Below are 24,505 nucleotides of genomic sequence, written 5' to 3'. Positions count from 1 at the left end.
ATATATATATATATATATATATATATATATATATATATATATATATATATATATATATATATATATATATATATATATATATATATATATATAGCTGTCATGTGATCAGGAGGTCACGGGTTTAGGTCGCAGAAACAACCTCTTAATTGCGGAAATGCAAGGTAAGGTTGCGTATAATAGACCCTGTGGTCTGGCCCTTCCCAGGACCCCGCACATAGCGGAGCTTAGTGCACCAGGCTGCCATACATATATATATATTTCAGGTGTAGCAGCAATTCTCATTGCTAATGCAATTGTGTTTAAAATTTGTAAGGACTTGAGGGGGTTTTCTTGGATAGGTTTGGCATCTATATTCATACCTACTCTCAGCATTTAATAGTTTCTTGATTGTCAGTCACCTATATCCACCGGCCTCTTCAGGTTTGGCTCTTCTGTTCTCTCTATTTTTTCAAAAATAGTAAAAAAATATTTATACAATTTGATTATTTATAACGTAATTATAGGTATTTTTTTAAAAAAGTATTGGCTTATTATTTGATAAAAATATAAGTTACATGCAGGGGCGGAGCTAGAGTGCCGCCAGCGGTACGGCCGAACCCAGTAGCTTTGGTTCAAACCCTGTATTTGTCTTAAAAAATTCATTGAATACGTATAAATTAAATAATTTAGAATCCAATAACTTAAAACGATTAGAATCCTGAACCCATAAGCTTGAAATCCTGGCTCCGCCTCAGGTTACATGCTATTACAGGTTAAACTACCTCATAATATAAAAAAATATTATTAATGTACATAATTTAAAATGTTTCTTTAATTGAATGTAGTTCGCATGTAAAACGTCGAACGTGTTCGATGTGGTTGGAATATAAAGATTTAGAGAGTTTAACTTTTGTAAAATAACCGTGTAAAAAAACTTTTATTACTATTTGGTTATGAAAATGATAATCACAAATAATTATTCATAAAAATTAAAATTAAGTACACTAAAATAATAACACAAATTATCTGATAGAGTGATAGGATATACGTAAACGTTAAATTCATGCATATATTGTGGAGCTGAAGTGGGGACGAGGCGGAGTCATGAAAATTTGCTGCTTCGTTGCATGTGGGGAATACGCAATGCAAATAGTAGCTAGCTAGTATGAAACAGAGAAAGTAAACATTTTGAATATGTCCTAATATGATTGCTTGGACGAAACCCCAAATTTCCACATGTTAACTTTGTTCTTGGTCAATTACTACCCATCTTTTCTCAACAACAAATAATCATAGTTATATACAGTGGCGAAGCCAGAAATTTTATTTAGGGTGTTCAAACTTGAAAGAAGTAAAAAAAGAATTCCGATAGAGGGTGTTCAATATATGTTATATACCTCTAAAATCCAATATTTTACCTATATATACAATGTAATTTTTCGACGAAGGGTGGTCAATTGACCACCCTTAGGGCTATGTAGCTTCGCCCATGGTTCTATAACATATCCGGATCAAGAATTTGAAGTTTACGAGTTCTTACTGCGATCTCAAATTGATATTACAATAATAATTAAATTCACAAGCAAATACTTATAAATATTTAGTGAATTTCAAAATATAAATACAGAATCTGGACACAAGATATTGAGTTCATGTGAATCCATAATTAAGCCCGTGTTCCACAACATTACTACTATACCCCATTATTAGTTTTGGCTAGTGAGAAACTTGGAGCTTTTTTTGGCAATAATTTCTATTAATTCTCTTTCTTTTTGGTAGTTGAGCTATCTATCCTTACTTGGAACAACTCATGCCTAACCCCACCCCTTATTATGAAAACTGGATTACATACAAACACCACACTATCTGAATAACATATTATATCTATCTTTCTTGTATCCATTATATATGTAGGTATTTCCTATTCTTTCTTACTCATTCCTTCTTCCCTTTATTTCTTTAAGAAGCTTAGCTCCCTTTTGTTTTCTTTCCTACCCTCCAAAACTTACTACATAAAACGTCTTCCCTTTATTTGCCTTTGATTAAGACAACTCCATACAATTATTTTTCTTCTTGGAGGTTTAATTAGTTCAGCTTCTTGTAGACTTCTTCTTCTACTTCAATCTTGAACTATTTGTTTTTTTTAAGAAGCTTACTACAAAAATGGCAAATGAAAGTATAGAAATGGAAAAAGAGAGGCTAACAGCAGAGATGGATTTCAAAGATTCATCCTCAGTTGTTATAAAAATCCGGCGAAAATTGCCGGATTTTTTACAATCTGTAAAGCTTAAATATGTTAAGCTAGGGTATGGTTATTCATGCAACCCTGCCACTCTTCTTCTCCTCGTTACCGTTTTGCCTATGGTTACCCTCACTCTTTTTCAGCTCACCGGTCTAAAGTTAGACCGGTTTTCTGATATATGGACAAGTCCAACTTTACTTGTTGACACTTCGATCGGTCTTGCCGGTTCAATAGTGCTCTTTTTCTTTTTAGGTATTTACTATGTCAAGAAACCTAGACCGGTTTATTTGGTTGATTTTGCTTGTTACAAACCTGAAGATGAACGAAAAATGTCCGTGGATTCGTTCTTGAAGATGACGGAAGAGAACGGTGCATTTACTGACGAGACTATAGTATTTCAAAAAAGAATATCTGAACGTTCTGGTTTAGGTGACGAGACTTATTTTCCTAGAGGGATCACATCCAACCCACCAAACCTGTGCATGAAAGAGGCACGAGCGGAGGCCGAGGCAGTTATGTTTGGTGCATTGGACCAACTTTTTGCCAAAACCAAAGTCAAGCCAGAGGAAATTGGAATTCTTATAGTGAATTGTAGCTTGTTTAATCCAACACCATCTCTCTCCTCAATGATTGTCAACCATTACAAGCTCAAAACTGATATCAAGAGTTACAACTTAGGTGGCATGGGCTGTAGTGCTGGCCTAATTTCAATTGACTTAGTCAAACATCTATTAAAAGCAAATCCAAACACATACGCAGTTGTTGTTAGCATGGAGAACATTACATTAAATTGGTACTTTGGAAATGATAGGTCAATGTTGCTATGCAATTGTATATTTCGTATGGGAGGAGCAGCTATGCTTTTGTCTAACAAGTCAAAAGACCGAACCCGGTCTAAGTACGAGCTGGTCCACACGGTTCGAACCCATAAAGGAGCTGATGACAATAGCTATAATTGTGTGTACCAAAGAGAAGATGACAAGGGAGTGATAGGTGTGTCATTGGCTCGTGAACTTATGGCAGTAGCTGGGGATGCTCTAAAAACAAACATCACTACGTTAGGCCCATTGGTGTTACCGCTTTCGGAGCAATTCAGGTCAGAATTGAACTCATTGCTTTCAACTAGAATGATGTATAGTTTTTTTTTTTTTTTTTTATTATCTGTTATACTTTAAAGTCATTCATATCCCTTGCCTAGGGGTGACAAACGGGTGGGTCGGATCGGATGTGGGACGAGTCGAAAACACGTAATACAAAAATGGATAAATTATCCGACCCGACCCATATTTCATACGGATAAAAAATGGGTTAACCAACGGATATTATGGATATCCATATTATCTATGGCTTAATGAATATGATCACTTTAGGGAGAATTCCTAGTCTCCCAAACTCGAGGAACCACTAGCCTTGCCTTTAACCCTAACGAGCTCCAACTTAAAATATACGGAGGGTAATTTGAAATTATAGTAAAAAGTAGAGGAATAAATTTAAACTTTTTCCATAAAATCCACCTAGGTTACGTTGGAGCTCCTTTAAAGTCAGACAAATACGAGATGATTTGTTAACAGTAAGATTACTAGGGTTCGAAGTATAATAGATGGTAAAATTAAAATTTTCGTATAGTGTAACTGTAAACTTGGACCTTTTTATTTAAGATATATACACATAACAAGTTCATATTTATTCTGAATCTACTGACTTTAAATTTTGGGTTCGCATCTAATTTAGGTTCTTCGTAACATTGGTCAAGAGGAAGATGCTAAAAGCAAAAGTGAAGCCCTACATACCAGATTTCAAGCTCGCATTTGAGCATTTCTGCATACACGCAGGAGGGAGAGCAGTTTTAGATGAAATACAAAACAACCTAAACCTAAGTGATTGGCACATGGAACCATCAAGAATGACACTACACAGGTTTGGAAACACTTCAAGCAGCTCATTATGGTATGAGTTAGCCTATTCAGAAGCAAAAGGAAGAGTTAGCAAAGGGGATAGAGTTTGGCAAATTGCATTTGGTTCTGGTTTCAAATGTAACAGTGCCGTGTGGAAATCTCTAAGAGAAATTGATTGTAATGATGTCAATCGAAATGGTAACCCTTGGGCTGACTGCATTCAACGTTACCCTGTGAAAGTTGCCCTTGCCAAGACATAGAAGCGTATAGTAGACGGAGTCAGAATTTGAAGTTTATATGTTTTAAATTTGCTATCGAACCCATAGCTCGTCTTAATTAGCTATTGGGTATACAATTAAATATTTATATATATTTAGTGAATTTTTTAATATGAAAATTACTGATTTCTTCCGTAACCATACCTAATGATCTAGCTCCGCCTCTATGGAGACATAGACTATATGTCAATATTTGGTGAGTGAAAAATGGGATGCTGGCATAATTAATTGATTGTGGTTAGTAAAGAAGAATCATTCTTGTTCACGCAAGTCTAGTTTCAACTTTTAGGTGGGCAGCTTGCCTCATTGATTATGGTTCAAGAAATACAACTACTATTTATGAGTTCGTTTCGCATTCTCCTTTTGTTCTTTAATTATCTTCTCACTTTAACATGTTGAAATTATACTTCCATTACTCCAGACTGTCATGCTATAATTCTACTTTATCCGGTCACTTTTACTTATTCATTATACTACAAATATATTTTCAATTTTACTTGTCCATTATACTAAATAAAAAAAGTCAAATTTTTCCTTGTTTTACCCTTATAATTAGCTACTCATTCCCCAAGACTTTTTGAAATGCTATCATTGTTAAGGGAGTGCAAAATCAAAAGTGGACAACTAAAAGTGAACGAAGGGGAATATTTATCAAGCTTTAATTCGGATCTAACTAATTGCTTTTGGGCTCATTAATTGAAGATGAATTTAAGTAATTCTATGCCATGATAGTGATGAGAATAAAAGGTATTAAAACAATCAGGTCAGTTATAAAATATTTACAAGTCAATATTCTAATATATGTAATCAAACATGTTACTGCAAGTTAACCTAAATATATAACCTAAGATGTTATTAGTTTATATAAATGTAAAGAAATTTCACAGTATCAATATAGTTTTATTGCTGCAGCATGTCGTTTACCATGTTTTGTAGGTTTCTAAGTTACAAATGTGTCACGACCCAATTTAGGATCATGATCGGTACTTAGGAGCAAGTTCCCTCAAGTAAGCCTCATAGGTATTTTACAGAAAATCGGACAGAATTTTCCGTTTTTGGGCTTTCCAAAAAGTTTCATGTCTCAAAAACAAGTAACAACCAACCAATATTCACCTAAATCAGTCACAATCTTCATCAACTAACCACAAACATGTTTCCACCATTATTACTAACCTCCTCAACATAATAAAACCAAAACCAACTATAAAAATACAGAAAGAAAGTATAATACTAGTAACTAGTCCATATCAATAAATGAATACTCACGACACTAAAAGGATGACTATGGAGCGACTCTAAGAGTTCAAAAAAAAAAGACCATAACATTAAATAAAATCTCCGCCCACGCGAACAAGTGCGAGGCTCACCAAGAACTATCGACCTGTACGCTCTAATTAATGAAATCCTCGCTTGCGTCAACTGCTGTCTCTGTAAAAAAAAATTAGCGGGGAGTAAGTCGCTAGCTTGTGAGTAATAACATTAAACGACAACCATTTTTATTGGGGACAAATCAGAAACATTCTAGTATATTAAACAGAAAATATCATAAGAATGCACTTTCAGAAACAATAATTAATTTTCAGTCTCATCATGTTTTTCTTGTGGTATAATACAATTGACAATTCAGTAATAAGCTCGGTAATCACTGTATAATATCAATATTCACATTTGGGAGGTTTCAATGAACGAATCATGTAATCGGTAACTGTGGACTTCTTCGCAAGAAGTCAAATATGACGGTAGTCCCTACTCGAGGAAAATCAGTAACGGTATGCTAGTTCTACTTTTCCACTAGCGAGGGCTGTAATGGTAATCGGTAATTGCAAGGTGTAGCAGGTCTAACGAACCCGCCGTTAGCTACGGGATCCTTCAATGTCTACTCCCATTTATACTTGTCTCTGTAATCCGTATATACTCGTAGAAAATATTTTAAAACAATATAGGGCATTTCAGTTCTGATCAAATCATATAATTTCATTTCGATAACAGTAAATTCAAGTAACGGTAAAACAGATCTAGTGACAACAGAATATTTAAAACAACGGTAATCATCTCAAATAATTATTTCAGTATTATATCGAGTAAAAGACTTGTCCCACATGCAACTCAAAATAATCGGTAACATATTCATATAAAAAATTATGTATAAATCATGCAAGTTATGAAAACACAAATTGTGGTAAGATTACTGCTCACAGCACTTGTGTCGAAATACCAAATGCTTCACCTCGAGCAATTCGTACAACTTCCTCCAATCAATCTATAATTACATAATATCGATCTCATGTTAATTTTCATGTTTAGGCTAATTCATAGCTAATTTAGAATGTTCAACCCTCGAGGTTTCATATTTGACTCCTAATTCGCCGAATTATATTTACCCACGGGATGAGTAATTACTAATCTATCAACTACAACCTATACATATGATTTTGTTAACCCAATTTCGTAAAGTTCTATGGATTCTTTAGGAGGAAAATTCTCAATTACGTGAATGAACTAGTGTAATTTATATTACTCTGTAGAACCTTTCGATCATTGGAAACGAAATTATAATTTACCAGAAGAAGAAGTTCAAGTAATACCCGTAAGACACAATTAGTGCTTAAGATTCCTCAATAGATTGCTAAAGATTAACAAAAATTATACATATCTTTCCTTGTTTCACTCACTTTTGCCAATCTCCTTATTTAACTCTAACCATTAAAATATATTCTCAAATTTATGGAATGCAGTACCTTAAGATTTGAACAAATAATGGCTGGAAGTGGCTTCTTTTGCGGCACCAAGCTTTTTCCCCCAACTCACCTTATGTATTTTTCATTTTTGCCTTAACCCTTGACCCGTCAAAATCCCTTTTTGCTTCTGGTTTGGTTTTTTACGCAGCAAACCCAAATGCCTTTCTTTCTTTTTGATTTTGCTAGAGAAAGCGACTTCAACCCTTTATTCTTTTGCTTTGACTCAGCCTGAAGCCTTTCACGTTATTTGGCCCATTAACTCTTTTTGGTTTAATTTGTTAGCTTTGTTTGACATTTTCTTCCTTTTTGTTCTCTTTTGTTTTGTTTATTTAGTTAGTTCTTTTTTTTTCTTTAAACTTAAATTATTTATTAAATATCCCATATGTCCTCATTTAAAATAGTGGGGGTATTACATCCTTCCCACCTTATGAAATTCGGTCCCCGAATTTAACTCAAGTACGTACCTGTAGACTGAAACAAATGGAGGTACTTGACTCGCATAACATCTTCTATTTCCCAAGTAGCTTCTTCAACTATATGATTTCGCCGTAAGACTTTTACGAACTCAATCTCTTTTGATCGTAGCTTTCTTACTTGCCTATCAACAATAGCCATCGGTTCATCCTCGTAAGACAACTTCTCATCAAGCGGTATAGCAGGTGCTTCAAGCACCTGAGATGTGTCTGATATTCATTTCCCTAGCATTGAGACATGAAACACTGGATAAATAAAGGACGACTCAGGAGGAAATGCAAAACGATAAGCCACAGCTCCCACTCGATCTAGTATCTCATACGGTCCTATAAACCTGGGGCTCAACTTGCCTCTTTTCCCAAATCGCATCACACCTTTCATAGGGGAGACCCGTAGGAACACTTTGTCCTCAATTGTGAACACTAAATCTCTTCTTCTCTTATCTGCATAAGACTTTTGTCTGTTTTGAGCTGTGAGCAATGTCCGCCTGATTAATTGAACTTTGTCAATGGCTTCTTGTACCAAGTCGGGTCCCAATAAGTTAGTCTCACTAGCTTCAAACCATCCGATAGGAGAACGACATCTTCTACCATACAATGCTTCGTACGGTGCCACTTGAATACTGGACTGGAAGCTATTGTTATAAGCAAATTTGGCAAAAGGTAGATAAGCGTCCCAACTACCTCCAAACTCAAGAATACAAGCTGTCAACATATCCTCCAAGATTTGTATAGTACGTTCTGACTGCCCGTCTATCTGTGGATGAGATGCAATACTAAGATCTACTCGTGTAACCAATGCTTCTTGAAAAGATTTCCAAAATCGTGAGGTAAATTGTGATCCTCTATCAGAGATGATGGATATTGGAACTCCGTGAAGTCGGAGAATTTCGTTCATAAATATCTGTGCATATCTTACTCCACTATATGTTGTCTTCACTGGTAAAAAGTGTGTTGATTTTGTCAATCGATCTACAATCACCCATACAGAGTCATAACCTCTAAGGGCTCGTGGTAGCCCGGTGACAAAATCCATAGTAATTCTTTCCCATTTCAATTCTGGAATCTCATTTTGTTGTAGTAGTCCTGCGGGTCGCTGATGCTCAGCCTTGACCTGCTGACAAGTCAAACAATTAGGAACAAAGTTAGCAACATCTTTCTTCATACCTTCCCACCAATAAAATTGCTTTAGGTTATGACATATTTTTGTGGATCCAGGATGTATAGTGTATCTAGAGTTGTGAGCTTTTTTAAGAATAACATGCCTCAACCCATCTATGACCGCGACACATAGCCTGTCACCCATTCGAAGAATACCATCACTGTCAACAATCATATCCTTTCTTTTACCAGCTAAGGCCTCATCTCTATATTTGCAAAATCGCTCATCCTCATATTGGGTGGCCTTAATGCGCTAAACTAATGAAGATTTTGCGTGAGCACAAGCCAACAATGCCTCTGAATCTCTGACACTAAATCTGATATCCGCACCTTCTAGTCTCTGAATATCATTCGCCCAAAGTCTCTTTGTTGGAGCTATATGTGCCAAACTCCCCATAGATTTTCTACTCAATGCATCAGCCACCACATTGGCTTTTCCAAGACGATACAAAATAAAACAGTCATAGTCCTTTAGTAATTCCATCCACCGACGCTGCCAAAGATTTAGATCTCTCTGATGAAAGACAAATTTCTACTTTTATGGTCAGTATAAATCTCACAAGTTTCACCGTATAGGTAATGCCTCCAAATTTTTATAGCAAATACCACTGCAGCCATCTCCAAATCATGTGTAGGATAGTTTTGCTCGTGCTTTTTCAATTGTCTCAAAGCGTAAGCTATAACGCGATCATTTTGCATGAGGACACATCCTAATCCCACCCTCGATGCATCACAAAACATCGTAAATTCTCCGGAACCTGATGGTAAGGCTAATATTGGTGCAATTGCCAAACATGTATTAAGTTTTTGAAAGCTCTGCTCACATTCCTCCGTCCACTGAAACCTTGCATTTTTCTGTGTTAGCTTGGTCAGTGGCACTGCTATTCTGGAGAAATCCTGCACAAAACGCCTGTAATAGCCTGCTAAGCCTAAAAAGCTGCGAATCTCTGTAGGAGAAGTAGGCCTGGGCCATTTCTGCACAACTTTTGTCTTCTTAGGATCTACCATAACTCCATCTTTGGATACAACATGCCCCGGAAATGCTACCGAGTCTAGCCAGAATTCACACTTCGAGAACTTAGCATAAAGCCGATGTTCTCGCAATGTCGGCATCACAGTCCTGAGATGATCCTCGTGTTCTCCTAGGCTACAAGAATATATCAGGATATCATTAATAAATACTATTACAAATCTATCCAGAAATGGATTGAACACCCTATTCATTAAATCCATGAATGCAGCTGGAGCATTAGTCATTCCGAAAGGCATCACAAGAAACTCATAGTGCCCGTATCGAGTTCTGAAAGCAGTCTTAGAAATATCTTTATCTTTGATTCTAAGCTGATGATAACCAGAACGGAGGTCAATCTTTGAAAAGTGGGCAGCTCCTTATAACTGATCGAACATGTCGTCTATACGAGGCAAAGGATATTTATTGCGTATTGTTATCTTGTTTAACTACCTGTAGTCAATGCACTGTGACGACCCAAAGGGTCATCACCGGATTTCTCTCTTTTTCCATGCTTCCGAGGCCTTGAAAACCTCACCTTTAGTTGCCTCGATTTGCGTGCACAGTCCGGGCGCGTAGCCGGAAAGATTATATGTTAAATTCTGTGAAAAATTTCAAAATGTGGCTTTAAAATGATTAAAGTTGAATTCGGTCAACATTTTTGGTAAACAGACCCGGACCCGTGATTCGACGGTCCCGGAGGGTACGTAAAAAAATATGGGACTCGGGCATGTGCCCGGAGTCGAAATCCGAGGTCTAGAACCCGAGTAAAAGAATTTTTCTGTGAAATTGTTTTTCTGAAATTATTAAGGAAAATAGAAATAAAAATTGATTAAAAGACTATGGTATCGGGCTCGTATTTTGGTTCCGACGCCCGGTACAAGTCTTAAATATGTGTTAAGCGCTTTCTGTAAAGTTTTGTCGAAAACGGACGTCATTTGGCGTGTTTCGGACCTAAATATCTAAAGTTTGAAGTTTGTGAAGTTAGAATGAAAAATGATGATTTTGAGGTTTGATTCATTGATTTTGATGTTGTTTTGGCGATTTGATCGCTCGAGTAAGTTCGTAGGATGTTGTTGAGTTAGTGTGTGTGATTGGTTGGGAGCCCCGAGGGTTCGGGAGTATTTTCGGAGGTGTTCGGGGTATTTTTGAACTTAGGAAAGGCAGCAGATTTTCTGCAATTTTTACACAGTGCTTTCCTTGTTCGCGATCGCGTCTTTCAGCTCGCGTTCGCATAGCCTTAGCCTTTCCTTCATCGCGTTCACGTTACCCCATACGCGATCGCGTAAGCCAACTCAGGACCCCCAGTAATTCCTTCATCGCGTTCGCGGACTAGTCCTCGCGTTCTTGTAGTAACAACCTCTTCTTCATCGCGTTCGCGTACCCCATCTCGCGTTCGCATAGTACAAGTCCTAGACCCAACCTTTCCCCTTCTACGCGTTCGCGATAAGTCTTCCACGAACGCGATGTTCCCAGTCCTCTTTCTTCGCGAACGCGACACCCCTGTCGCGAACGCGAAGGTAAAAAACGCCCAGTGATTTTGTTAAAATTACAGAAACAGTAGCTTCAGGATTTAGTCCATATTTCATACGAACTCATCTTCTCCACAGCCCATAGGCGATCTTTAGAGCTTTTATTCACCAAAGCTTCTTGGGTAAGTATTATCTAACTCGTTTTCTTCATTTTCTATCATCATTTATCAATTCCTAGACCTAAATCATGTAGTTCATGGTAAGAATTGGGGAAAAGGGTAGAATTAGGGCTTTTCAATTTTCTTTGATTTAGACCTCGTTTTGGGGTCGAATTTGAAAACAAATTGTATATCCGGGCTCGTGGGGGAATGGGTGACATGGAATTGGTTCGAACCTCGTGTTTTGACCAAGCGGGCCCGGGGTCGATTTTTGGTATTTTTGGAAGGATGTTAGGAAATTCATATCTAGGCTATGGGATGTTGCCAGTGAGTCCTTATTGATACTATTGAATTAATTATGCCTAGATATCATTGTTTCGGAGTCGGATTGTGGAGGAAAGGCGGTATTTGAGGATTGATTGCTATTCTTTGGACCGAGGTAAGTGTTTGATCTAACTTTGGCTTGAGGGAATAGGATTAGAGTGTTATTAATTGCTAATGGCTAAATGATCGAGTACGGTGTATAGGCATGGTGACGAGTATCTATACACCGGTGTCTAGCATGACCGTGGGTCCTTGTTTGCACGTATTTCTGATATTTTTGAGACTCTTCTATGCTAATTGATGAATTCTACATAATGTGAAGAGTTTGAGGATTGGTTATGAGTTTGTATATTCTTTGGAGAGTTGGCTCGAACAATAAAAATACTATTGAGTAAGAAATGAAAGAAATGGAAAGAGACATTGATTACCTCCCTTGCCGGGATGTGAAAGTTGTTGTTGTTACTCCCTTGTCGGGATCTAGCTGTTTAATTGTGTTTTCCCTTGCCGGGACATTTCTTATTATTTGCTTATTCCTTCGCCCGTTTGGTTGTGATTGTTGGTTGGGTGAGGAAGAGTGATAATGCACGAAGGGTCATTCCGTGCCATGTTTGATTATATTTGCACGAAGGGTCATTCCATGCTATGTTTGATTATATTTGCACGAAGGGTCATTCTGTGCCATGTTTTGATTATATTTGCACAAAGGGTCATTCTGTGCCATGTTTTGATTATTTATGCACAAAGGGACATTCCGTGCTCTGATTTGACTATAATTGCACGAGGGATCATTCTGTGCCATGAAATGAGAGTTATGTTAGGAAAAGCACGAAGGGTGATGCCGTGGATTCTATTTGATTGTTTTTGGTGAGAATGAGAGTAACAGCACGAAGGTTGATGCCGTGCAACTGTTGATTCTCCTGTTTTGTTAATTTTTGTTATTGCCCTGTTTCTTACTTAAGTTGATGACTTTATATCCGGTTCGTACTCCCCCATAGCATGCTTCCCTCCCTAGTTAACTGTTTAATTTTCGGTATTCTTTCCTTTATTGCATATATATATATATATTGAACTGCACAGGTTGACTTGGTAGTCCTGTCTAGCCTCGTCACTACTTTGCCAGGGTTAGGCCAGGCACTTACCAGCACATGGGGTCGGTTGTGCTGATGCTACACTTCTGTGCTTTTTGCACAGATTTCGGTACCAGAGCAGCTCTTGGACCACATCAGTAGTTGATCGGGAGCCCTCTTCAGTCCAGGGACTTACGAGGTAGCCTAGGTGGCGTTCGCAGGCCGAAGTCCCTTTCCATATTTTCTGTTTGTTTTCATTGTACCGAGACAGACATTATGTGTTTTCCTATTCAGACTTGTTTGTAGCACTCTTTAGTGGTTCGTGAGACAGCGACTCCAGCCTTGGGTAGAGAAATGTTAAACTTCCGCATTTTGGGTTTTCAGTTATTTATGTTTTAAAAGACTTTCGCATTTATTTAGAGACTCGTTATTTTATTATTGATGTGTTGTTATCCGAAGATGTTTAAATGTTTGGCTTGCCTAGCTCCAACAGTAGGCGCCATCACGACTCCCGATGGGGGGGGGGGGGGAATCCGGGTCGTGACATGCACATTCTCAGGGATCCGTTTTCTTGTTTACGAACAGTACTGGTGCATCCCATGGTGATACACTAGCTCTGATAAAACCCTTATCCAATAAATCCTGCAACTGTTGCTTTAGCTCCCTCAACTCTGCTGGTGCCATTCGATATGGGAGTATTGATATGGGCCGTCTGTTAGGTGGCAAATCAATACCAAAATCTATTTCTCATATTGGAGGCAATCCTAGTAAATCCTCAAGAACTACATCAGAAAATTCTCTCACTAATGGTACATTTTCTATACTAACTGTTTCCTTTCTTGTGTCATTTACAATAGCTAAGAGACCCAAGCAACCTTTCTTCAGAAGTTGTTGAGCTTTCATAAAAGATACAACTTTGCTAATCTCTACAACCTGACTCCCTCTTAGAATAAAACTGGGTTCATTTGGTATCTCAAACTTAACTACCTTTGCATGACAATCGACTATATCATAGCAAGAAGATAACCAATCCGTTCCCATCAGCCTGTCAAAGTCAATCATATCAAGTACAATAAGGTCAGCTAAAGTATTTCTACCCTCAACACGAATCTGACAAGCACGATACACATATTCAGCTAATAGAGACTCTCCAACAGGAGTAGTAACTAGAAAAGGATCATTCAATAGCTCAGGTTGTCTACCAAACCTCAAAGCAAAGTACGAGGACACATAGGAGTGAGTAGATCCCGGATCATTCAATGCAAGTGCATCAAATTAACAGACAGAAAGAACACCTGTGACCACAACATTCGAGGCATGAGCATCCTATCTAGTAAATGCAAAAACTCTCGCCTGAACTTTACCAGTATTCCCTTGTCCTTGATTCACCGTAGCACGGTCTCTAGCACCTCGACCTCTATTTCCTGTACCTGTAGCACCTGAAGTATTACGAGTAGTCTGAGTAGGTGTAGCTGACTGAATAGAAGCTTGGTTAAAATTTTGCGGAGGCTGAGGACAATCCCTCAAGTGATGTCCCAACTGGCCACACCGAAAGCACTCTCCCCTTAGAACACGATATTGGTCCAAATGTGATCTACCACAGGTCTGGCAGACTGGAGTAGTGGCATATATCTGTCCAGAATACGATATAGAGAAGATGATGGTCCCCTATTACCCTATCTGTAATATGGTCTTTTTGTGGATTGTAAAGACAGGTGTGTCCCTATATGAGAACCCTGTTATTGTTGTCACTGATTTTCTGCTCTTCAATTTTCACTAAAACCGCCACTGAAAGCCCTTCCTACCTTGGCCTTCTTACGTAAGTCACCAACTGCACGCTCATCACGTCCCTTGATTTCAATCTTTCTAGCAAGGTAGACTGCATCAGAATAGGATAAAGTCTTCATCTGTGGGGCTACTGCAGTGTATAGACGACCAACCAATCCATCCACAAACCTTTGAGCTAGAGCTTCTTCGGTAGGCACTAAGTAAGGAGCATATCTAGCCAGCTTACAAAACTTGGTATTATATGTTGACACATCCATATCTGGAGTCTGAACCAATCTCTCAAAGTCTCTAGCATATTTTTGCACCAGGCTGTTTGGAAGAAAATGATTCATGAACAACTTAGTGAATTTGTCCCATGTCAGTGGTGCTGCTCCTGCTGGGCTTCCTAGCAATACAGTTTCATACCATGTGTTGGCCATATCCTCTAGTTTGTATGCTGCGAGCTCCACGACTCTCTCACTAGAACATCCTAGAGCACGTAATGCCTTGACTGTCCCATCCAAGAAACTTTGAGGATCTGCTGAATTATCACAACCTGTGAATTTTGGTGATTTCAATTTCTGGAACTCTTGTAAGGATACTTCCTTATTCCCGAAAGTCTGAGTCAGTGCAGGTGCTTGTGTCTGTAAAGTATCCTGAGGATCTGAACTTCCACCCTCGGTAGGCACCAATGCCTCTAACACATTCAATAACCTTGCTACTGTGTCTGCAGGTAAGGTAACAGTAGGTACAACAGTTGGCTCTAGTGGTAGAGCGTCCTGAACTCCCTGCCCTTGCACTTGATCTAGTATAGCAGCTTGGGGTTGACCCATCTTCCCAACTTCAGGCTGAGGAGCAGTCTGTCTTCTAGTTTGATGAACCCCAACTTGACCGCCACCCCGGGTAGTACCACATCCAGAAGATGAGGGTGTGCGTGTCCTGGCCATCTGCAAAAGAAATACTCCAAAATCAATCTCAACGCACGATCAAAGAATGAAAGAAGGGAAAACATTCCTAGATGTTCAGTAGCCTCAAGATCATAAGTATAGGTGCCTACATACCCATGAACAAGACTCTACTAAACATTGCTCCATTACTCGGGACTTAAAGCCCAAGCTCTGATACCAACTTTGTCACGACCCAATTTAGGATCATGACTGGCACTTAGGAGTAAGTGCCCCCAAGTAAGCCTCATCGATATTTTACAGAAAATCGAATAGATTTTCCACTGTTTTTGGGCTATCCAAAAAGTTTCCTGTCTCAAAAACAAGTAACAACCAACCAATATTCACCTAAATTAGTCACAATCTTCATCAACTAACCACAAACGGGCTTCCATCATTATTACCAACATCCTCAACTTAATAAAACCAAAACCAACTCTAAAAATACGAAAAGAAAGTATAATACTAGTAACTAGTCCATATCAACAAATGAATACTCACGACACCAAAAGGATGACTATGGAGCGACTCTAAGAGTTCAAAAAAAAATACCATAACAATAAATAAAATCTCTGCCCACGCGAACAAGTACGAGGCTCACTGAGAACTATCAACTTGTGCCCTCTAATTAATGAAATCCTTGCATGCGTCAATTGCTATCTCTGTTAAAAAAATTAGAGGGGAGTGAGTTGCTAGCTCAGTGAGTAATAACACTTAACGACAACCATTTTTATTGGGGACAAGTTAGAAACATGCTAGTATATTAAACAGAAAATATCATAAGAATGCCCTTTCAGAAACAATAATTAATTTTCAGTCTCATCATGTTTTTCTTGTAGTATAATACAATTAACAATTCAGTAATAAGTTCGGTAACCACTTTATAGTATCAATATTCATAATTGGGAGGTTTTAATGAACGAATCATGTAATCGGTATGACTGTGGACTTCTTCGCAATGAGTCAAAAATAACGGTAGTCCCTACTCGAGGAAAATCAGTAACGACATGCTAGTTCTACCTTTCCACTAGCGAGGGGTGTAACGGTAATCGGTAATTTCAAGGTGCACCAGGTTTAACGAACCCACCGTTAGCTACGGGATCCATCAATGTCTACTCCCATTTATACTTGTCTCTGTAATCCGTATATACTCGTAGAAAATATTTTAAAACAATATAGGATATTTCAGTTCTTTTCAAATCATATAATTTCATTTCGATAACAGTAAATTCAAGTAACGGTAAAGCAGATCTAGTGACAACGAAGATATTTCAAACAACGGTAATCATCTCAAATAACTATTTCGGTATATATCGAGTAAAAGACTTGTCCCACATGCAACTCAAAATAATCGGTAATATATTCATATTAAAAATTATGTATAAATCATGCAAGTTATGAAAACACAAATTGCGGTAAGATTACTACTCACAGACTCGTGCCGAAATACCAAATGCTTCACCTCGAGTAATTCGTACAACTTCCTCCAATCAATCTATAATTACATAATATCGATCTCATGTTAATTTCCATGTTTAGGCTAATTCATATCTAATTTAGAATGTCCAACCCTCGAGGTTTCATATTTGACTCCTAATTCATCGAATTATATTTACCCACGTGATGAGTAATTACTAATCTACCAACTCCAACCTATTCATATGATTTATTAACCCAATTTCATAAAGTTCTATGGATTCTTCAGGAGGAAAATTCTCAATTACGTGAATGAACTAGTGTAATTTCTATTAATATATAGAACCTTTCGATCATTGGAAACGAAATTAAAATCTACCAGAAGAAGAAGCTCAAGTAATACCCGTAAGATACAATTAGTGCTTAAGATTTCTCAACAGATTGCTAAAGATTAACAAAAATTATACCTATCTTTCCTTATTTCACTCACTTTTGCCAATCTCCTTATTTAACTCTAACCATTAAAATATATTCGCAAATTTGTGGAATACAGTACCTTACGATTTGAACAAATAATGGCTGGAAGTGGCTTCTTCTGCGGCACCAAGCTTTTTCCCCCAACTCAGCTTCTCTATTTTCTATTTTTGCCTTAACCCTTGACCCGTCAAAATCCCTTTTTGTGAGAAATTTAAAAATAGCCAGATTTACAAGTGGTCGTTCAAAAATAGCCCAGTTTCAAAAATAATCGAAATTTAGCCACTTTTCATATAAAAATAAATCTGAGCGAAAACACTATTCAAAACCCGGAAAGTACGCTAGTATATTATGCTGGAGTTCCAGCATAAGTATACTTGAACTCCAGCATATTATATTGGAGTTCCGGGATAAGTATGCTGGAACTTCAGCATAATATGATGGAGTTCCAGCATAAGTACACTAGAACTCCAGCATAATATACTGGAGTTCCAGCAAAGTATACCGGTCCAGTATAATATGCTGGAAATTCATACACAAGTGCTTGAATCTCCAGTATACTATACTGGAACTTTCTGTGTGTTGGAGTTCCAGCATATTATGCTGGAAGTTCATACACAGGTGTACTGAACTCCAGTATATTATGCTGGACCGGTCTCTGTTGCAGCAAAATAGTGGCTATTTTTTATTGACTTAGTAAACGCTGGCTATTTTTGAATGACCAGTCCGAAAACTGGCTAGACCGTGCTATTTTTACTCCCTTTTTGCTTCTGGTTTGGTTTTTACGCAGCAAACCCCTTTTCCCTTTCTTTCTTTTTGATTTGGCCAGAGAAAGGGACTTCAGCCCTTTATTCTTTTGCTTTGACTCAGCCCGAAGCCTTTCACGTTATTTGGCCCATTAGCTCTTTCTTTCATTTTTTTTTGTTTCATTTGTTAGCTTTTTTTGACTTTTTCTTCCTTTTTGTTTCCTTCTGTTTTGTTTATTTAGTTCTTTTTTTTCTTTAAACTTAAATTATTTATTAAATACCCCATATGTCCTCATTTAAAATATTGGGGGTATATGTTATCCATAATTGTCTTTTTTTTAGACTCTCAATATATATTAGTCAAACTCATAGCTTATTTCGCATATTATGGAGAGCACGCATCATTTTTGAGAAACTAATCAGCATTCAGCATTCAGCATATGAAATAATATTAATCTTACTTGATGGAGCTTTGACAAAAAAGGAAACTGAGAGATGTAGAAAGAGAGCAAGAAATCGAATAATGTTTAGCTTTCCAAATTGATGGGAATGCGCCAATTTGGGTTGCATTTCGATAGCCATGTGTCGAGCTTATACATAGGTGGTCCAAATTCTGTGGCGAATTCTGTCCCGTTGCACATCAAGTCCTGCTTGAGATTTTGACACTCCCTAATAAAGTTGTCAATTATTATGTTCGGATTTTAGAAAACCTATATTTTCACCCGTCCAAAATAATTGATGTTTTAGGCTTGGGTATATGGATTAAGGATCATTTACTCATAAAAAGTAGGAAGAGTTTTGACTAAAATACCTTCAATTATAATTTGCCTTTTTTAAGGTTGACATAATTATCATGGGAATATGTGATATATGTGTTAGGATTTTGTCCTGAATTTCTAATCTATTAAGATTCTCTTTCTTGAGAAATGAAAATAAATCTCCTTCATATGCCTTATCTTTCTTGGAAGAGAAGTTTTGTACTTCTATAAACTGACGTTTTCTTCTCACAACAAGACCAACAACAACTACAATATCCACAATGTACGTAGTTTTTCAAAGAGTGCTGTTTCGAGGGAGATTATTCTCTCAATAATTTTTTATTTTCTTTTGTATTAGTCTTTTCATATGTATGCCAATTGGCTAAACCATATTTTTTATGTATATTTTAATTTATTTTTCTTTGTGTCTGATTTATCGCCGTACAAAATTTGCAACTAAGCTATTCTCAAAAGAACAAGCTCCTCATGACGAACATGCAACTAAGGCAACTAAGGCAAAATTAAAAAAAAAGGACTCGAGCATAACATTGTAAATAAATCTTTTAAGGCCTCTTGCACTTGTCTTTTTCCCTAATCCTAAAATGGAAAAAAATGACAAGGATTGATCCTACGTAAAAGTGATGCAGAAGCTATGTCAGTGAGGGGGTTGTGGATCGTGTACTGTCAATCAGTTTGTAATTAAAGCAAAAGGTAGTTGTTGAGTTAGGTCAACTACGGTAAAAACTTATTCACATCAAGCATAGGCGAAGTGAGAGTATTAGCAGCGGGTTTGAACGAACTTAATAGCTTTTGCGTAAACTTTATATTTGAATTAAAAATCCATAAAATATGTATAACATTTGCGAACCCAGTAACTAAAAAAAATATGACTTCAGTGACGAATTCACAACCCATAAACTTCAAATCCTAACTCCACCTCTAGCATTGAGTATTAACACAAAATGATAGCAATTTATCAAGATTAAGTGAATTAATAAGGTGAAAATACAATTAATAATCATAGTTAATAAAAATAAATTTATTTTCAAACACATATTATGCATTTATTCACTTCTGATAAATTTTCACCGGCCAACTCTTATAAGCAGATGGAGGGAACATTGTGGTCATCTGCTTTATAAATTATAGTGGTCCTATTGACCTCAAACATCACTTTCCCTAAACAGAAGAGAAGATGCACATGGGGAACTACTACTCTTTTAGAATCTAGATAACTACTCCCTCCGGTTCATAATAAGTGATCAGTTTCCTTTTAGCACGCCCATTAAGAAAATGCTAAATCCTATACAAAAATACCTAGTATGACTAAACTATCCTTATTAAATATTGGTCACATAGTTATAGTGAGGACTGAGAAAACTTTTTAGGGATATGCACATAAGGGTAAAAGAGTAAAAACAAATTGAATTTTTTCTTGATTACATAACTGGACACTTATTTTGAACCAAAATGAAAAAGTAAACTGGTCACTTATTATGAACCGGAGGGAGTAATGTTATATTCACCTTTCAAGTTAAGGTTAGGTTTACTTTTACAAACATCGTACGTCATTCTTGCGTTAAGATTTTCGTACGTTCGTTGTAATAATGTGATTGAAGATAAGATGAAGAAAGTGTTAAAGGATTACACCAAAAGTATCTTTCGATCACGTAATTCTCCTTCCATTTCTAACCATTTTCTTAAATTAAAGAAATTTTAAAGAGCATGCATCCGTTGGACATTTTATGTACTTCATTTTATTCTAAAGCAAGAGCAATTAGAGGTGTACATAGGTCAGCTTAGTTCGATTTTCTCATTCACCAAACTAGGGGTGTGCATACTTTGGGCAAACCCGAAATCCAAACCAAAATCCGAATTTTTTGGATTTTTGGTTTGGATTTTCGGATTACATATTGGATTTTGGATTTAATTTTTAAAATTTTTGGATTTCGGATTGGATATTGGATTTGGTACTTCGAATTTTTGGATATCCGAAAATCCGAAATTCTTATACTTTATATTTAGTCCATTATCCATATGTCAATAGTAATAAGTCCAATACCCTACCCATTAGATATTATCATATATATTCAATATTAATTACTAAGTTATTATGAGAATACTTTCTATTTGGACATGGTTTTACTATTTCTACTTTTTATTTGTCGTATTAACGTCTCTATTGTATTTTGTTATTTCTTTATATAATAATTTTATTACTTTAATATTTCATTTGGATGATTGTGGTGACAATGAAGAACTTTTTAGACAATTTAACATGAGTACTTCATTTGGATATTCAGTTTTGTAAAAAGAAGACATCTCAACTTATAAGCACAAAACCGAAAATCCAAAATATCCAAACCGAACTTAAAAAATCCGATCCAATGCGAACTTATTTGGATTGGATTTGGATTGTCATGATTTCGTCAATCCGAAAATTGAAAATCCAAACCGAAATTTCATATGCAATTCGAACTGCCCGAACGCCCACCCCTACACCAAACTAAACCTAAGCATAATTTTAGAACTTGGATAATATGTTAAGGGCATACAAAGATGCAGACTCTTTAATAGTTTTCTGGCGGAGATCGCGGCCGCAATATGTTTGTAACAAATAGTGGTACACAAAGCTTAAGGGGTCGTACGTCACGGGCGACTCTAAGGCTCTGGGAAGTGAGGCCATTGCCTTAGGCCCCAAGAAGTTGAAGGCCCCGAATTTATTTTAAATTCTTATTATTTATTATAAATATATACTATATAATTTATATAAATAATTAGTATAAAGAGAAGTGTTGCAATATATTTTTTTGTTACTCGATTGAGGTTATTTTATCCTAATAAATTTATAAATTATGATAATTTTCTTCCCTCATTAATTAGTATAGTTGTTTCACTCTTCAATTTTAGTTTTATCCTTTTTATATAGAAATTAAGTTATACATATCGACAACATAATGAATTTTTTTTATAATATTATCTAAAACTGCATGAACACAAAAACATTCATGTACCGATTTTTTTTTGGGGTGTAATTCGACATATTATATTAGGTTATTTATAATTTATTTTAGATATTCACTAATAAGTGTTACTTAATAGAATGAACTACAATTATCGTTTAAATTGATCAGAAGGAGTAAATATTTTTGACACCGTCAATGCTCATAACTTAAGCTATTACGTTACGTATTTTTATTATTTTTTTTGTTTGTGAGATGATAGCCAATTCAAAATTTTTACTTTGAGTTCTGGACCTCAACATCCGGTAGTCCACCACTTTATTTTTTGTGCTTTTCTTCCTATTTTATTTTTATTTTTATTAAATTCGCTTTTTTGTCTTAAATGATTAATTTGTTATTTAAAAAGTAAATTTTATTGTTAGCGTAAATATTTTATAAAATAAATTTAAGGGCCCCTCAATATGGTTTCACCTTAGGCCACGAGATCTCTTGAGCCGCCCCTGTCGTACGTGATAGGCATGTGACAAGAAATTAACTATAAGCAGCCCTAGTTTGTATCAGTACACTTTAATCCCTTTAACTGTTTTCCATTGTTTTAGTACTATTGTTAAAAAATTTAGTCAGCTAAGAAACCTCAGCAGATGCAGCAAAAGGAAACGGATTTGAAAGTTATGATGTATTTGGGCTATTGATAGCCCATTGTACATTAAGTTCCTTTCCTTATGTTTTCAGTTCAGTGTAGTTGGCCCATTCAGTCCACTTCAGCATACATGCGTACGGTATCTATTGGATTTTAAGCTAGCATTTGGACAAATTTGGTTGAAACTTGAAAAAAGAAATTTTGAAGTTAATTGTGTTGAAAAATAATTTTTAAAAGTTTAAGTTGTGTTTGGACATGCATTTTATTTGAAAAAAATTGAAGTTTTATGAGTGGAAGCAAAAAATTTCACCGAAAAACTGTTCTAAACCAGTTTTTTGGGAACTTGAAAATCTTTTTCAATTTTTTTTTTTAAAAATCGATTATATTCCATAAACCAACAGTGTTTTCAACTTTTTTTTTTTTGAAAAAAAGCAGCCAAAATTTATAGTCAAACGGGAGTTAAATGTCTTCGAGTGGGATTCAGAACAACAATAACAATAACTATGCACCGGTCACAAACAAGTTGAAGTGAGCTATATGAATTTTTACTTACCAGGTAATTTAAGTTCATCTCATGCCAATATTAATGCAAATACAAATAAGAGTATACAAATAGGGGTGAATTCAGTATTTAGAATTTTTGGTTTCTGCGTTCGACTAAAATTCACAATAAACCCTCAACAAAAAGCAGCCAAATCAATAAAATAATTTTCAATATATATAAAGAATGAATGAATAAACTATCAAAACATTTATGAAACTAAGAGGAAGAGAAGTAATCATATGTAAAGATCTGGACCAAGTGAGTTGAAAGTAAAACAGAAAAACAAAGCAGCTAACATTTGAAAAAATGTGATTCCGAAAAGAAAGTGGAAGTTAATTACTTTACATCCACATGCAATGGAAAATGGAGCATGCATGGAAAGTATGAATTTAGTAAATAGAGGATTTAATATGATAAAGAAATTTCATATCTAATGATCATAAGAATCTAAGAGTCCTAAAACGGTCAAATTTCCACAATTAAGCCCGAGTACGTACTCGTCACCTCGCGTAAACGGCCTTCACATGACACAATTAGCACAAATAACTCAAATCCTAAGGGGTAGTTCCCCCACACAAAGTTAGGCAAGATACTTACCTCAAAGAAGCTAGACCGACATTTTAAAATGACCTTCACGAGTGAAACAACCTCTGGACAGCCCAAATCTAGCCAAAATAAATTCAAATCATAAATAAGACTCGTAGGAAACAAATTCGGATAATAAGCTTCAATCTTAACAAAACTAAAAGTCAACTCCCCAGGTTCGCAACTCGTGACCCGGTAAAATTCATAAAATCCAAACACCCATTCCGATACGAGTCCAACCATACCAAAACTATCCAATTCCCACATTAATTCGTCCTTTAAATAATCATTTTACATTTTTGAAAGTTTTTCTCAAAATCCTCATTTTTCCCAACTCAAACTAGTAATTAAATGATAAAATAAAGATGGAATCATGAAATATAATCAATTTCGTATAAAGAACACATACCCCAATCAAACACGTGAAGAACCTTTCAAAAATCGCCCAAATCTGAGGCCTCTAGCTCAAAATGTAATAAAAATGGCCAAATCCTCGAAATAGAGTTCTTATAACTCTGCCCAGGCATTCCTCTTACGCGATCGCGGAACACAAAAATCACTGCTCAAGGAAATGAGCTACGCGTTAGCGAAAAATCCCTCGCGAACGCGATGAATAGATTGGCCAAACTTCGCGAATGCATACCCAATCTCGCGAATGCGATGAGTAACATTCCACCAGTCTTCAACTCCCTTTTGCGGGTGCGGAACATCCTACGCGAACAACAAGTAGCTAAACCTTCGCGAACGCATGCTCACTGTCGCGTCCGCGATGAGCAAAAATTTTGAGCTTACTAGAATCACTTCGCGATCACATGTTCATCTTCGTGCTCGCGAAGAGCAATTGCAACACCTGAAACCAGCAACTCAAAGCA

The 24,505-nt window shown here is 36.4% G+C and overlaps 3 protein-coding genes across 3 annotated transcripts; 1 reads left to right on the top strand and 2 right to left on the bottom strand.

Annotated features, from left to right (window-relative positions):
• Nucleotides 1–1,848: 1,848 nt before the first annotated feature.
• On the top strand, nt 1,849–4,740 carry LOC109243398 (3-ketoacyl-CoA synthase 1). Its single transcript, XM_019410322.1, has 2 exons — nt 1,849–3,317; nt 3,953–4,740. Exons 1-2 carry the CDS (start codon nt 2,143–2,145, stop codon nt 4,374–4,376), a joined length of 1,599 nt encoding a protein of 532 aa, XP_019265867.1. The 5' UTR covers nt 1,849–2,142; the 3' UTR covers nt 4,377–4,740.
• A 2,839-nt stretch (nt 4,741–7,579) lies between these two features.
• On the bottom strand, nt 7,580–11,364 carry LOC109243395 (uncharacterized protein K02A2.6-like). Its single transcript, XM_019410319.1, has 4 exons — nt 11,213–11,364; nt 9,487–9,913; nt 8,197–9,019; nt 7,580–7,815 (listed from the first exon to the last, which is right to left on the bottom strand). Exons 1-4 carry the CDS (start codon nt 11,362–11,364, stop codon nt 7,580–7,582), a joined length of 1,638 nt encoding a protein of 545 aa, XP_019265864.1.
• A 2,179-nt stretch (nt 11,365–13,543) lies between these two features.
• LOC109243394 lies at nt 13,544–15,657 on the bottom strand. Its single transcript, XM_019410317.1, has 4 exons — nt 15,625–15,657; nt 14,602–15,510; nt 14,161–14,428; nt 13,544–13,962 (listed from the first exon to the last, which is right to left on the bottom strand). The coding sequence occupies exons 1-4, from the start codon at nt 15,655–15,657 to the stop codon at nt 13,544–13,546; spliced, it is 1,629 nt and encodes a 542-aa protein (XP_019265862.1).
• Between the last annotated feature and the right edge of the window lie 8,848 nt (nt 15,658–24,505).

This window comes from Nicotiana attenuata, unplaced genomic scaffold (genome assembly GCF_001879085.1).
Source record: "Nicotiana attenuata strain UT unplaced genomic scaffold, NIATTr2, whole genome shotgun sequence".
Lineage (NCBI taxonomy): Eukaryota > Viridiplantae > Streptophyta > Magnoliopsida > Solanales > Solanaceae > Nicotiana > Nicotiana attenuata.
The sequence above is the reverse complement of the archived record's forward strand: the minus strand, read 5'-3'. Positions and strand labels throughout refer to the sequence as shown.

What these genes read in the sequence shown, in the direction of transcription:
- LOC109243398 (XM_019410322.1), top strand. Translation starts at nt 2,143, where the DNA reads ATGGCAAATGAAAGTATAGAAATGGAAAAAGAGAGGCTAACAGCAGAG. An exon ending in CCGCTTTCGGAGCAATTCAG is followed by an intron (nt 3,318 to 3,952) that starts GTCAGAATTGAA and finishes CATCTAATTTAG; the next exon opens with GTTCTTCGTAACATTGGTCA.
- LOC109243395 (XM_019410319.1), bottom strand. Translation starts at nt 11,364, where the DNA reads ATGAAATATGGACTAAATCCTGAAGCTACTGTTTCTGTAATTTTAACA. An exon ending in GGAAGACTTATCGCGAACGC is followed by an intron (nt 9,914 to 11,212) that starts GTAGAAGGGGAA and finishes ATATTCTTGTAG; the next exon opens with CCTAGGAGAACACGAGGATC. An exon ending in ACCGTACGAAGCATTGTATG is followed by an intron (nt 7,816 to 8,196) that starts GTAGAAGATGTC and finishes AATGAATATCAG; the next exon opens with ACACATCTCAGGTGCTTGAA.
- LOC109243394 (XM_019410317.1), bottom strand. Translation starts at nt 15,657, where the DNA reads ATGGAGCAATGTTTAGTAGAGTCTTGTTCATGG. An exon ending in TAGTAGAGTCTTGTTCATGG is followed by an intron (nt 15,511 to 15,624) that starts GTATGTAGGCAC and finishes TTTCTTTTGCAG; the next exon opens with ATGGCCAGGACACGCACACC. An exon ending in ACTTACGTAAGAAGGCCAAG is followed by an intron (nt 14,429 to 14,601) that starts GTAGGAAGGGCT and finishes TATTCTGGACAG; the next exon opens with ATATATGCCACTACTCCAGT.